General features: G+C 41.7%; 1 protein-coding gene across 1 annotated transcript; it reads left to right on the plus strand.

The window, feature by feature from the left end:
- The first annotated feature begins 721 nt into the window (after nucleotides 1–721).
- On the plus strand, nucleotides 722–1,819 carry GPR132 (G protein-coupled receptor 132). Its single transcript, XM_008947389.1, has one exon. The coding sequence runs from the start codon at nucleotides 722–724 to the stop codon at nucleotides 1,817–1,819; it is 1,098 nt and encodes a 365-aa protein (XP_008945637.1).
- Nucleotides 1,820–15,422: the final 13,603 nt, after the last annotated feature.

The raw sequence follows: 15,422 nt of genomic DNA on the forward strand, positions 1-15,422 counted from the left end.
ACCAGCAGGTATCACTCACCTCTGCACCATCCACTTGCTTGCCAGGATGTCTTCACTCAGAAGATGCTGTCATTGAGTGGGCTCTGACTGCTTTGGGGTTCGTGATGGAAGTGAACACCTCTGAACATGGGCCAGGAGATCCTCTCTTGGTGCGTATGGTTGTGGCTAACACTATGCTGCTGTGAGAGTCTTGCAGCCTAGGGCAACCTGTGTCCATTTTCTCATACTGCTCTTATCATCTGAGAACTAAAATAAGTCAGGAGACCTGATTGTCTTTCAGGCTCCAGTGATCTTGCATGGCAGGTGCTCTGTTAGGCATTCAGGGTGCAGCTGCTTGTGCCACACCAGGGACTGCTCTTGCCTACATGGAGGAGAAGAAACTTGTCCACCCTCTCACATGCAGGAGACAATCCCACTGCACTGGGAGTAGACAGCTTCCCCTTGGTGTGCTCGAGATGGGCCCAAACAAGCAACAAATAAATGTTCTGAGGCTGCTGGTTGGTCAGATGGCAGAACTGTCTGAAACGGAGGGTGACAGTTTTGTGTCAGAGACTACCCAGGAACCAGAATCTGGCCACTGGTGTGTCCCTCCACACTGTTACAAGGCTATCTGAACATAGTGGTTCACCATAGCCTTTACTGGCACACTTTGAAGTGATGCAAATGCTAACTTTCCACCTTGTCTTCTGATTCTCAGGGAACACCAACTGGGAGAAGAATAATGGGAAATTGTACAGACACAAGCTCCATTTGCACAGGAATTCCCTACAAAGACAGCAAGACACTTTTAGTTGCTGTTTACAGCATTGTTTTTGCCATAGGCCTTCCAGCAAATTGCTTAACATCCGTGCTTACATTTGTACAAATCCAGAGGAATAAAGTAATTGCCATCTACATTTTCAGCTTATCATTGTGTGAGCTGATGTATTTAAGTACCTTGCCTCTTTGGATTATCTACGTGCAAGATGAGCACCAGTGGAATATGGGTGTAACAGCTTGCAGAATAACAGGATTCATCTTCTTCTGCAACATATACATCAGCATTCTGCTTTTGTGCTGCATTTCTGTGGATCGTTACGTGGCACTGGTGTATGCTCTGGAGTCAAGGGGGAGAAGAGGACAGAAAAAGGCAATCATAATAGTGTGTTTTCTCTTTGCTGTGGTTGCAACAATCCACTCTCCAATATTTCGCATGGAAGATGGTTCAGAATCTATGAACAAGACAACTTGCTTTGAGACCTTGCCCCTTGACATAAAATTGGCTTCTTTCAGCCTTGCCAGATTCCTATTTGGATTTGCTATACCTTTCACAATCCTCATTTTCACAAACTACAAAATTTTCCAAAGTACAAAAACAAGCAGCAGCTTGACTTGTCGTGAAAAGTCCAAAGTGAAGTATCTGGCTATTGCCATTATCGTAATTTTCCTGATCTGCTTTGCTCCCTACCATGTAGTACTCTTAATAAGATCCATATACTTCATGTTCCATCAAAATTGCTCATGTCCATTTGAAAAAAAGATCTATTCAATTTTTACAGTGTTTCTGTGTTTAGCCACTGCAAACAGCATTGCTGATCCAATCATCTACGTGCTGGTTAGTGAAAATGTCAGAAAAGATTTTTATAGGAGTCTCAGAAGATGGAGACTGAACTCAGCCAGGCTGAATTCATCCATTAATCACAAGACTGACAGCATAAAATTGAAAACATCAAAAGAATCACAGGAAGGAGGGCTGAAAGAAGAAAACAAAGAAATACCATATTCATCTGACATTCAAAAGACCTGTAATAGAGTCAAAGACCAAGAAGGTGGTAGCTAGCAGTTAGCTGCTGACACACATAAGCAATTCCCAACACCAGCTGTGGGCTGCAGACTGCAGCACACAAGTATTTACATGCTGATGTCCAAAGGACGTTTTGTCATAATGCATTGGCCAGCAACTCCTTGAGGATGCTACAGGAGTGACACTTCTTATTTCTGTTGTTCTCCTACAATAACGTTTGTCCACAAGTATCATCAATGAAAATAGTGCCCTGCTAAGGACATGTGGAAGAAACAATTTAACTCAAACTGAAATCTTAAAAGTTTATTTTTTGGACTGGCTCTTCTCCTCTTATGAATTCAGAACTGATTTTAAATTCTGAGATGCACCAAAAAAAAATTTCTGCCAAGGAGAACAATGTAGGGCCCACTCTTCTGGTTGAAATTTTACTTTGTGAGGAGGTAGAGATTCTCATACACATACTGTGCTGTTACCGTTTGTGGTTAACCAGTGGAAAATCTTAAAAATGAGGAAGTCTTTCAACAAGAGCCTTGAAAATGTTCCTAATACTTCAGTATGCAGCTTTATCTACCTTGCACATTCTGGGGAGAACCAAAGGCAAAACCATGGCTTGGTAACACAGACCAGCAGTACTTCTACTGTGTTAGTGAAGATTTTGCGCTGTCCTGAAATTCTTAGAATGTACAATTCTAATGCCTGACATTTTACAATTAGTAGTCTTTACTTATTTTGCAGTTAAATCTGGAATGCACTGAAGTATATATAAAATTTATACGTTTCCAAGTGGTGTCATGGACTGGTTTTATGCCATCTCCAAACATTTGTTGAAGTTGTGTTTTGTTTCTAAGTTAACATTTCCCTTTTGGTGTTAATCCAACTTTTACTGTGTAGGAGTCTGTACAAGAGTTAAGTGTCTTACTGACAAGAAAGAGCTGGCAGTATGGAGAAGACAGTCCCTTCTCCCCATAGATGGGTACTCCCCTGGAGACGCTGGTTCTGCACACATGGGACCATGCTGGGGCAGATTTCGTTGTTGCTGTTGCCACTTTCACTATAAATAAATTATTGATGGTAACTTCCTCTGCCTTCAAACTAGAAATGAAAAAATAAGAACAATAAAAACCTCAGAAGATCTATCTGAACAGTTTCTTCATATTTTTATATTAAAGTAATATTTTTATTTTTGAGGTAAAATAGAGAAAGATTGTGAATCAGTGGGATGTTTACTTGAGTATGAGTTTGTAAAGTGTTTCAGAGTGTCATTCTACTTCATCTGTAAAGTTGTATTTCTCTAACATTTTTAAATTGTCATTAAGGTTGACATTTGTGAATTGAACTAGCATTAGCCAATGTCAATGTAAATAGTATACCTGTTATGTTTTTTAATTGTCATATATTTCTGTATATTATGCCTTATTCTTATACACATTTGCAAAGAAGCATTGTGCAAAAATAGTATTTCCTCAAGTTACTGTATTTATGACGTATTTAATTTTTGTATTATTTAATGACTGCTCTGGCATCTGCCTGTGAAAGGCTTGTGTCCTCAAAAGCAGTTCACATAATACCGAGTTGAATAGAAGATTGTTTCTTGGGAAAATGTGAAATTCCGTTGCAATGCTAATCAACAAACTTTGCTTTTGTATTTTCATACAAATCTCTACTGTATCAAGGAGAGAACTGCAAAGTGCTGAATATCTGTAACTTTGTTGAAAATCAAACTTTCCATTACTAAAAAAACTCAGCAGCAGGCATTTCTGGTAACAGCCCAGTCATCCAGAGCATTAGTGATTAATCTCTGAAGATGCGTATGCAAACTGCCCCAACCTCAGGATTTTCATAGTCTAAATGTAAAACTCTGGTGAATAATAGCAGTGAATGTAGAAGAAACCAAATGTACAGACTTATGAACTGACTGAAATGGATGCAGATTAGATATTCGTCTTGATGAATTTTGAAATCTCTCTGATATTTTTCCTCTGATAAAACGTGACAGTCTTCAGAGCAACCAGTATTGGAGCCCAGGGCTGTAGGTGCAGGGGACATGGATTAGCAGGGTCTGATGTAACATCTGTAATTCTTTTGCCTTGCCTAATTTATATGCTGTTCTAAATTACTATATTGCTATGCATCTTCTCTTAGTGAACATCCTTGGAGCTTCTTTGTTCTGATGCACTCTGAAATAAAAGCCTTAGGGGTGACAAGGCCCTGTACATCCTGATCCAATTTTGAAGACGACCTAGGTGATCTCCAAAAGTGCTTTCCAAACTAGAATATTCCATGACAGGGATTAAGGGCCAGGTATCAAGCAATGTATCCGCACAGGAAAACTGCAAATCCTGACTTCTTTGGGTAAATGGAAAAGCAGCTTCACATCCGAGTGAGGACATCAAGAAATGCTGTTTCCACACTGTTAAACTATCCCATCAGACAGGCTGTTTCTCATGTGGTAAACTGAAGCATGTAATCTGGTTTGTCACATAGTATCTGACTGTGCCATGCAGGCAAAGGAAGGGTCTTAGCACTGGGACACTTGCTAGAGACACAGCAAAGGACATCACTCAGGTCAGAGCAGATCTGAAGGGTGGATTGAGTGGAACCTTCCATCCTTTCCTCCTGCTGGGACGTTACTAGTGAGCCTGCAGGGGCTGTGTCATGCCGTGAAGAAAGGTTCACCTACTACATCGGCTTCACAGTTCTCAGCCCAGCTAATTGGATCTGTCCCCCAAATTCCACAGCTCAGCTTAAACTGTTAGATGACTTGGAGAGAGTATAGAGCCAAACCTAGGCCACACTTCCCAATTTGATTTTTAGATGGCCAGGCCTCCACAGAATGAAGCACAGAGTGGTTAAGTCATTCACCAGTGTAAGGGGGCAAGCTTTGAAAACTCCACTTTGTTTTGTATTCAGCATTTAGTCAGGTATAACTTCTGTAATTTGATTTAAATTGTCTGCTACTGAAAAATTAAACATGATTTTATTTTTACATGTGTTTCAGACATTCATAATGTACCTGGGAGATAGGTAGATTGCTGATTAAGTATGACTGTGAAGTACAAAATGAGTAATTCCTGGCTATGGACTAGAGCAGGCCAAACTAGTTTTTGCAGACAATATATCTGATTTCTTTGTTTATTCATCAAGTTTAAGTTATTTCTAAAAACTGCATTTTTAAAGTAATTGTTTGGGATACCTCATTTATAAATTCTGTTCCTGTCTAAGAAATGGTTTCATGTTCAGTATTAAATTTTGCTCCAAGAGGATAGTTATACAAACCAGGCAAAGCCAGAACAGAACGAACTCAGACTATGCATGACAAAGTTTCACTGGTGACCCTGTAGCTGGTCTGATTTAGTCCCTGTACTGTGTACAACCCAACGTCAAATTTCTGTTGGGTAATGAGTGATGAAAATTGACTCAGAACCAGGCTTCCCAAAACACCCACAATCTAGTAACTTTTCTTTGTGAGCATATTGTCATCCTACAGGTCATGCTGTGGGACAGGGCTTTTAGGGAACATCCTTTATACAGGGAAATGATGATACAGATTGGAATACCCGTCTTATTGTCAAATCAACACAAACTAAAGGTAGCAAATAAGGGTGAGGGGACTGCATCAGAGAGATGCAATCATTTTTTTAGAGCTCATTGGTGTGCAGGGAAGCATACAGATGGCAGCATCCATAAGGCTGGATCTCCCAGCATATCTTCTGTAGCTACTGTCTAGAGACAGGATGTGATAGCTGTCAGACCTCTCTGTGTATTCTAGTGCCTCTTGGGATGGTTTGCATCCCACCACACTCTTGTCCCACCGCACAATTAAACTTTGCACAGGAGAGGGCCCTTCTCAGACTCTATTTGTACCAGGGATGCAGCATGGTCTCATTTTCAAGTGAAAAGGGTGTGAAACATAAAAGGATAAATCTGTTATCCCAAATTAGACTAAAATCTGGGTAGTAGATGTTAGTTGCTGCCATCATGAGCTATTGGTAGGAAAGAGCAGGACTCTAAACTCATTATGTCTCACAACTGTAATTCAAATCTCTGATAACTTCTAGCGCCTCATCCTGTAAGCAACGCTCAGAGATAACACAGCAAAAAAAGAGCCTTGCAGACAGATGGGAAGTCCGCTGTGGAGAGATGATAAGCTATGTGGTAAGAATTTCACAAAACATTGCATGAATGTCACCTACACAAGCCACCTCAAAATAAGCATTCACAGTACACCATGAAATGATCCAGCCTGTTTTGCAGCCTCAGTCTGTGACAGGGCCCATACAACTGAGCCCATGATCACAGAGCATCTCCTCCATGTTCAAAGGTCTGTCTTGAAATATTTTCTTGAGGGAGGTGAAGAAACAAAGAGAGATACTCTGGGAAAAGGGTGTTGTACGATATACCAAGTCCTGAAAAGCCTTGTAAATCTGAAGTCACGGATGTTCCGAAAAAGTATGCAAATACTCGAGAGTTCAGAAAGCTACTTAGAGATGCATCAGCCTGTATCACAGTTCCCCATCTGTAAAATGGGACATTTCTTCCCTTCAGCATTGTCTGTCTTCTCAGTTTAAAATACAAGCCCTTGCAGAAGATACAAGAAAGAGTGAGCAGGTGTGTTGTATGCATATTCAGAGGTTAATGCAACAAGGCAGTGAACAGCATGGAGGCAAATACAAGCTACCAAAGCACAAATTCTAATGAGTCATCACTTCCAGGGTCAAACTCAAAGGCCTTGATTTGCTTCTATTTATGCTTGGGCATTAGAAAAAAAAAAAAAAATGTGGACTTTCGTTTTGACTTTGGGTTTCCTACTGGTAAAATGAGCACTAGACCCTTGGGGACTTCACTGGGATTTTTCCTCAGGGGGAGATTTTGTTGTTTGGAGGTATTTTGTTGCTTCCAAAAGGTAAGAGTAACTCACCATTCCACAAAGTTGACTTCCAGGCAGGAAATACTCAGGGCCAAGTGCTCACAAGGTTCATAGTATCTCTCCAGGCACAGAACTGAAAACAATCCATAACAGCAAGAGCATTTGCTGTTGTGCACAGCAGACCACCAGTAATATCTCTAAAGTCCTTAGTGATTTGAGATCTATCCATGCAGACAAGCTCTTCCCTTCCTGGCACTATTTCCATGAGTTGGAAAGCACTTTCTTAGCACCAGATTTCTGGAATGGGTCTCTGGCAGCATGAGCCTGATATGCTTGAGGCCACAGCACTAATAATTACCTATTGGATTAATTTAGGGTTGTTGGGTTTTTTCCTTTCTTAAATATAGTCAAGAAGACTAGGCTCACACTACCCACTACAGGTAGTTTTTATTATTTTATGTTTGACATTTAAAGATGGCTTGACAATATGTCGGATAATGGACATCTGATAGGTTTTTTTAAAACACTCTAGTTTTCCATTTAGCTGCACGTACAGTCCCTCTCTACCTCTGATTCTTTTGTTAAAATCTTTCCTAAGATAAGGCTTATGAGAATGGACGGTCCATAGCTCTCAGTGGAATGGTGCATTTACAATAGCTGTGTCCTGAAGATAACAAATGCACAAGCATTTTGACAAGTTTTTGACTGTTACTGTGAGAATGGCTCATCAACAAAAGGTAGGAGATTCTAGCCAGGCCAAATAAAAATCTGAAGTTTCTATCAGAAACAAGAAAAAGCGGGGGAACTGGGAACTTCCTTCATACACAGGGATGTGAAGCAGATCCATACAGACTGTAACATAATAATAGAAAACATTTGATGGAAAATGAAAGGTCAGCAGGTAACTTCAGTAACCCACAAATGCCAAATTCAAAGGCATATGTGATTTTGTAACGCAGCAAGGGACTTTCCCTCATGAGAGACTGAGTGGACTCTACTTGTTTTATTCTCCCTCTTCTGTCCAGAAATGTTGCCCTCTCATGAGAGGGAAGAATCTGGAAATTATATTAAATATTTGTCTTTTTGTTTACTTAGTGTGCAGTTTCAGATTCTAGAACTACTTCTTAGTCAAATTCCAAGATGAGAAATAACACTGTACAAGGAAAATTTTTCTTTTTTTTTTCCTCTGGAGATACTTAAAACCTTTACAAATAAATCAACATGAAGCTAAACCAGAGCTGTGAAACCAGCTTTCCTTTCCTGAAGCTTGTGAAAAATTTTAGGTGAATCTGAACTGTTTTTGCTGGCCCACAGTTTCAGATCATAATGATTTAAAAAAAAAAAAAAAAAAAAAAAAAGACTTGGAGAATTTTATTTATTTATTTTTAATGTAGAAATATAGCTTGGACATATTCTTGCACAATATAAAGCAATATTAATGTATAACTCTGACTTGTCCGTGCTTCAGTATCATGCCTAATTGATTAGCATAAAGAAAAGCTTCCACAAGAGCAACTGAACTGCAACATTCTGCAGCACTGTTGCTGTTCAGCAAGGCTGAAATATTCAACACATCAGCCAGCTGTGGGTTCCGAGTTTACTGCCTCTATTCTGAACGCCGCAGCATGAGTTTCATTTCATAAATGATACTGAGGGGTTAATCCCCTTTTCTATACTTCCAGCTTTTGTTTTGGATAAACCTGCGTTTTCAGGTGTTAATTCAACCCATGATCGCTTTTAAGTTACGAGGCTATGTTTTTCCAGGAGTTCAATGTAGTCACAAGAGGGCACCAGACTCTAGCCTATTTCTCCATGGTGGCCTTCACAGTGGAAGAACAGGAATTAACTCCTACATCTCTCAGTTCCCAGCCGGTACTCCTAAATTTGTAAGATTTTGTGCTGCTAGGTGTAAAACAGTCCTCACTGATGAGTGTGTGTGTATGTGTGCTCATAGTTACCATACAGATAGCTGTTGAGGCAGACTCAAGTGTGGGTTCTAATGTTAATCCAGCTATGGCAGAAACACACAATCTTTTCCACAGTGTGGCTAAAAACAGGCAGAAAAACAAGAAGCAAAAAAGCAGAACTGAAAACAAGCAAGAAAAATAACGGGGACAAAAAGAGCAACGATTCCTTTGCATCACACAATAAAAAATGGAGGATGATGGAACTTGCCAGGATCTGTCCATGATTACCTGAAGAAGAGGCAAGTGGCGGGAGGCAAACATGCCATCTAAGGTGTTCAGCTTAGCGAGACCCTGTGCTAGCTAAAGACCCAGCAAATTCTAAACAACTCTTTCAGGAGCTCCACTTTGCCTCCCTGCTTCAGCAAAACACCCTCCACATCATCCACACCACTGCTCACTGCTGCTCCCGTGACTTTAACCCAAGTCTGTTGGCATTGGGTCTTATTTGGTAGATTAAGTAAGGCAAATTAAAGATTTATTATTCCATTAACATTAGACATGTTGAAATGGTTGCTGGGAGACAACTGGCTACCGAGAGAGCACCGGGAGACATGAGCTGACATTCCTTTATTGGTACAAAAGTCAAAGCTGTCATTCCCATCAAAGCACAGGGCCAGAGCTGAGAACAAGCCCAGCTCACAGCCTGTCACCTGTGCTAGGACTCCTAATTGGGTTAACCCTTTAACCAGACGAGGTAGACAGGCACTAGCAATCATTCTCTTAGGAAAGAAACAGGTTAAAAAAACAATCACATTTTTTAATATGCCCTTTCACACCTTAGTTTACCCACTTATGCTCATTTTTGGATACCCTCATTAAACTATATTTGCTATGTTGCTACTGTAATTTATAATACATTTCTCTTCTAGACTATGTAATTCAGGTAAGTCACCATCAAATCAACAATAATTTGTGGAAGCAGTACATTTTCTAGCTTAATCTGTCAATTCACCAGACTCTAAAACAAAATCTAGAAACAATTCAAACACCAACAAGCCATCACAGCCTTCATCTACTCTTCCAAGGAGCAGAGAGAATCATTTTAACTTGCAGATAAAGTGTTAGATTCTATAACCAGTATATTCCTCTTACTAATGCTTAATGTTGTTCTTGTTCTTTATGATGGGTCTAAGGAAAATCACATTGCTGTTTTGGAAAATGTAAAACAACTAACGCTGTCACCAGCCCGTTACTAAAGTCTCAACCACCAGAATTAAGTTACTGCATAAGTAGCTCAGTGTTCTTAATTTTCTTTCCCCTTCTAGTTTTCATGGCCAAAATGCTTAACAACGTTAAGGCAAGATTAAAAATAAGCAACTGACCTACATATTTTTAAAAGTTTTGTTAGCTTTAGCCATGCTTTTGAATTATAACTCTCCAGTTTGCCACTACTGCAGAAATTAGTTTCTCACTGGTATTATGATTTTCAGAGACTCGGCTTCTAGAAACAGCACAGTGCCTTCCAAAAGGCTAGTTTCAAGAGCAAAACACTGTAATATCAAAAGATGCAGAACAGCAAAGGTGTAAGCCTCAAACCTGGCTGAAAAGATCTGAAAGCCACACTCTATTGTATGTTCAAGGATATATGAAAAAGGAATTATTCATTAACTTCTTCAGCTTGCAACCGCTTCTGGCTATTTTGTTCCTACAGTATCTGCAGTTTTCAAAGGACGGTAGAGCTGGTGGGGGAAAAAAGATTTCCACATGCACAGCACAAACACATTCATCAGAAACAGACTAACTCCCAAGATGAAAATGTGGTACTTAGCTTGCTGCAAAGAAAGGAATACCTTGTGTAGTGACAGGCTGCACATGGTTTTTGAGCTTGTGGGTGCTATTTAATAGTAGATGCTTAGTTACTATAGCAACTGTCATACCGTGTGGTATTTATGCTTAGATATGGAACACATATTTTAAGCAGCACCAGACAACATGGCATTCAAGTGTCCAAAGTGTATGTTTAAAAAGAAAATCCCTGTTATGAAGGAAGCAGGTGTGTTCCTCTAGTTCTTAGAAAACCTTTATAACGCAACACTTTTGCAACAACAAAGTCCTATCCCTCACAAACATAGAAGAGAAGTACCCTGATGATCCAGAAGAGGGCTTAGAAGCCTTAAAATAAAACACAAAAAAACCATTCAGCACTTCTAAAATCCATCATTGCTGACTGCTACTGCATAATCTGGAGACTTTTACTGTTTGGTGCAGTTCATGGTTCTTTGCCCCTCAAGGCTTCTGTTGTAGCTTTAGTATCTGGGTACCACTTTGAAGGTCTTAACTACATGTCATCTGGACCTTCTTCTCTCCACAGATGTCCACTAGCAACAAAACCACATATACTGGTTGTTGGCCCCTGCCTGCCAGTGCCCATATGCATTATTTGTGGTTTCATGGCTGGAATTTCTCAAGCATGCTTTGTAGCCTCTTTGGCTTTTGCAGTTTTGCCTATCAGCTACCATGGAGAACACTTTATCTGAAGTGGCTGGTAACTGTAAATTTTGCCCAAACTCCTAATTTTATTTCTATTTTGTCACATCCTGGTGGTTGAGGAGCATAAACAAATATATGGTAATATGAAGGCACTCTTTCTCTCAGGTCCTTTCTGCCATAAGAAGAAACCAATGCTCAGTAACTTCTACAACTGCCTATGAAGGGTCCTTAAGTCCAACACATCCAGTTCAGCCAGGCAGGCTAAAAGAGTTTGCAGACCAGTAGAAGCCCAACAGCTTTCCTGTGTCCTGTTTCCCTAAATTTCCTGCAGATAAAACATAATGTATCTCTTGTTAACAATTTACTATTAGTTCCATACGGTTACTAGCTGGCTTGGATAAGCACAGCGGTGCTGGTTTTAGCTCACAGAGTTTCTTGTCTGCACAAGTTCTTAAAAAGAACTAGTTTCTCAGCACACACCACCCCTAATCCCCTTGGCCTCCTAGCAGATAAATCATAAAACCTAAGGCCTGAGGCTGGTGGCCTGAGGCAGACAGGTTTCTGCCTAAGAACGGATTTACTTTGCTGCTGTTGTACTGGCAGCCACACACCCTCCCTCCCATCATCTGTCTGCTGCTGCTCTTCAGCTTGCTGCCAGCACAAACACCCAGCTGAGCCAATGCAGCCAGCCAGCCCTTGCCATAGTCAGGCATGTATTAGCTGGTGCTTGGATTAGTTGGTCTGATGAGTGCTCTGACTACACTATTCTCATTTTGTAAGCCACTAACATTTGTTGCCAGCATCATTATCATTCAACATCAAGCTACAGTTAGCCCACAAATGCTCACTTGCTATGAACACTGGTTTGTTTTACAGGCACCAGATGCCTGCAGTTCTTTGTCCAACCCTCTCCTACAGGTAGAGCAACAGCCTTTCCAGGTTCAGAGCAGCGAAGGAGAAGCTCACCCTCACTGCAGGCTGAGCAGAACGTTCAGCCACCTTCAGTGGTCTACACATTAACAAGCTGTAATGATACGAAAACAGTTCCTCCCAAATTCAGTGTGCTGTGAGCACAGACCGCACACAGTGGAGTTGTATCCTGTACCTGTCTTATGGGGCTCAGCTGAGCTGCTACAACAGGCTTACTTCTTAGGGAACAGCCACGTTTAATTACCCTCCTTAGCCTTTCTTCCATCTGCTCCTGGATTTTTTAGGCTAGCTCTGCTGCAGGAATGTGCTTGTCTGCAGAAGCACTCAGGATTGTTTCATAATGCTGCCTATCTCAGAGCTAATCAGAATTTGCCAGGTTGGGCTTAAGGGAAACAGTAGGTTATGAGTGGGCCTCCTGCCCCATGCTGGAGCCAAATTTAAAAGACAAACATATCTTAAACACTTTAATCAAACAGTAATTATGAGAAAAACAATACCAACTCGGAGCAAGTCCATGTTGTCTTTAGCAGGCAGAGGCAAGCAAGCTCTGTCCCCGACCTGAACTGGTGGGATCCCAGCCAAAACTCTTCCGCCTCCCGCAGTCGTGCTGGTGCAGCACAGAGCTGGAGCTAACACACCTTGTCTCTCAGCAAGTCTCGCTAGCCAGAGCACAGCACGGCACTGACGACAGCTCACGGCCTCAGTTCAGGGCTGAGTCATGTCTGCTTGGCTCCAAGCACACGTCCTCCTGCCTGTGACTGCACAGCCGTACTCGGAGCTGCCCGTCCTGCTCCACAAACCCCAGGGATCTCAGAGCAGAGACAGGACATGGCAGCCACACAGGAATGCAGAGCAGAAAACACTTCATTGTCAGCTTTGTACTGGTATCAAGACAGGACTCTGTCCTATCATGCTGAAACTATTTGTTTCAAAGCTTAAGAAAGCTCCTGACTAGTTTTTCCACCCTCTTTATCTGAGGCCTTGCAAGTCACTAGTTGTGAAATGCTGTGCCAAGCCTCGTACAAACATCAAGAGACAGAGCCTGTCAGAGCCCAAGGAACGCTCCCTCCAGGAGACCTTTCCACAGGCTACAAATAGTATCAGTGTAGGGACCCAGTGGAAAGCAAGGAGCTTCACTCTTCATGTGTTTCTGATTCTTATTTGCTGCCTAAAGATTATCTACACCCTTTAAAACTATTAAAACCCACTACCATAATAATTTGTAATGTCATGGACTGAGATCCTTTGTGTAGCTTGAAATTGCAGAAATAAACTGGAGGCTCCATTCTTTCTCTTTTTTTAAATGTCTTTTAAAGTGCAGTTTGAGCCCTGCTCCAAGCCATTGAGTTCCTATTCATTTCTGTGGTTTTATAAACACTGTCCAACTCTAAACTAGCCTTCCCATCACCGCCGGTGTGTGAGAGCCTGGCCAGCTCAGCAGGGGCTGAGCAGCTCTGAGAAAGGAGCAGCAAAGCTTCTGAGGCATCAAGCAGAGCCCAGCACAGGCTTGCTGCAGAAGGGAAGGAAGGGGACTGGGAGGGAGGGAGCAGTGGCTGCTTTCCAAGGAGCTGGCCCGCAGGTCACACCAGCAGTACCAGGCACCGCTGGAGGAAGAGGCAGGGCAGGCCAGGCTGCCAGGCTGCCGGGATGGATAACTGCTGCCCAGGCTTGGGAGGGGGCTCAGGGCAGTGCCTCCACTTGCCTCAGGCCTCCTGCTCTGGGGCAGGGGCTCTGGCTCACGTAAGCTCCACCACGCGTTAGGGCTGGATCTGCACCTTGGACCCAGCCAGAGAGGGCGAAGCGATGCCTGCTCCTCTTAACCCAGCCTTGTACCTCCTGTTTTCACACAAAAAAAGGCAGTCATTCACTCCTCTGGTGACAGCTGCCAGGGCTCTTAAACTCCCTCAGGACTGCCACTCGCTCTGAAGATTTTGCTGGGTGCCAGTAGTGACCCATCTTCCCAGGAGAGATCTGCTGAGCTGGTTTGCACCATTTTCTTCCTGTGTTAGTCATCTCATCATCAAGGTTGCTCTGCAGTGTCTCACTAGCTGCAGTGGCTCTCAGTTGTCTAAAAGCTTTGAATACATATTCTGAATCACCTTTTGATTTAAAAGTCTCCTGACATTTCTGACCAGTAATTAACCCCCTCCCTTTTTTCTTTTTCCATATGCAGTTCTCATCCTCATTTCAGTTTCCCATATTAGGTTGCTTTGCAGACATTTCTTTCCAGTCCTGCTCCATGTTTTGTCTCTAGAACTTCAGCTTAGGCATCGGTTCTGCTTTTGCTTGAAGATTATCTTAGCTGTGAAAGTTTCACGGGCTTAGATAGCTTTCTCAATTATACAAATATCTGGTTAGGAAATTACCAGTTTTTCACCTATTCTTTTTAACTCTGGTGTTAAAATTTCATTTACTGAAATCAGTAGGAAGATAAAAATCTTCACGGCGCAGCTAATATGTGAACATTTTCTTTATCATATCGTGGTTACAATGTAAATTCTTTATAACACTATTTTAGTCCTATCAGAAATGGTATGCTTTCTAGTAATTACTTTGAATTGTATTGTTTTGCATTGGTCCATCCAGATTTTTGCATTTTGACTTTTCAAGTTTTGTTTCTCACATATGTGAGATGTGAGAGTTGTTTTCCTCTTGAGAATAGCCAAGTCTCATTATACTTGAATAAGATGTAGTTTCACAGCTTTTCAAAGAAAACAGAGTGCTGAGAACCTTTCATGGTTTTTCTGCTGGTGGTTTAATCATAAATGTGTATGATTTAGTTTTAAGCCATCAGACACCCTCTTATTTCACTGGAGAATTTATTGGGGAAAAAAAAATCCTCACAAACAGAAACGTCGATATGTTCTCATTGTATTTGAGAAAAAAAAAAAAAAAAAAAAAAGAGAGAGAGAGAGAGAGAGAGAAGACTTATGGACCTTACTACATAGATGATGCTATCTCTAGAAAGAGCAATACCAACGAGGGCTTCTAGCAGTGATCCTCCAGAGAGCAACACCTGCACTGCCTGGAAAGGAAAGTCCAGAGAGGCTCAAACATTGTTGCAAGATTTGCTGTGGGTTTACCTATTTGAATTCTTTGCAGCAAAACTAGAAGCAGACAACGCCAAGCTGAACAGAGAAACATCTATCTTTATGGCATTGCTCTTTCAAAGTTTTGACTCGTGTTTTTGCACCATGATAAGGACGGTGGAAGAAACTGTAAAAAACAAGAGGAAATACTGCACTTTGTAAACTGTCTTGTCCCAAAAGCAGATCTTGCTTTGCTATGGAAATGTTACTCCCTCTGCATTCTCTTACCAAGCCACAGCTCTGTTTTACAGCCTTCTCTGACCAACCTCAGCCCCAAGCCCAGTTGCTGTGCCATCCCCCCACTGCCTCGTCCGCCCTTCTCCCCTTTCGTGCTCCCCTCGCCCTCTCCGCACGCC

This window comes from Merops nubicus, unplaced genomic scaffold, assembly GCF_000691845.1.
Source record: "Merops nubicus isolate BGI_N331 unplaced genomic scaffold, ASM69184v1 scaffold27809, whole genome shotgun sequence".
NCBI lineage: Eukaryota > Metazoa > Chordata > Aves > Coraciiformes > Meropidae > Merops > Merops nubicus.

What these genes read in the sequence shown, in the direction of transcription:
- GPR132 (XM_008947389.1), top strand. Translation starts at nt 722, where the DNA reads ATGGGAAATTGTACAGACACAAGCTCCATTTGCACAGGAATTCCCTAC.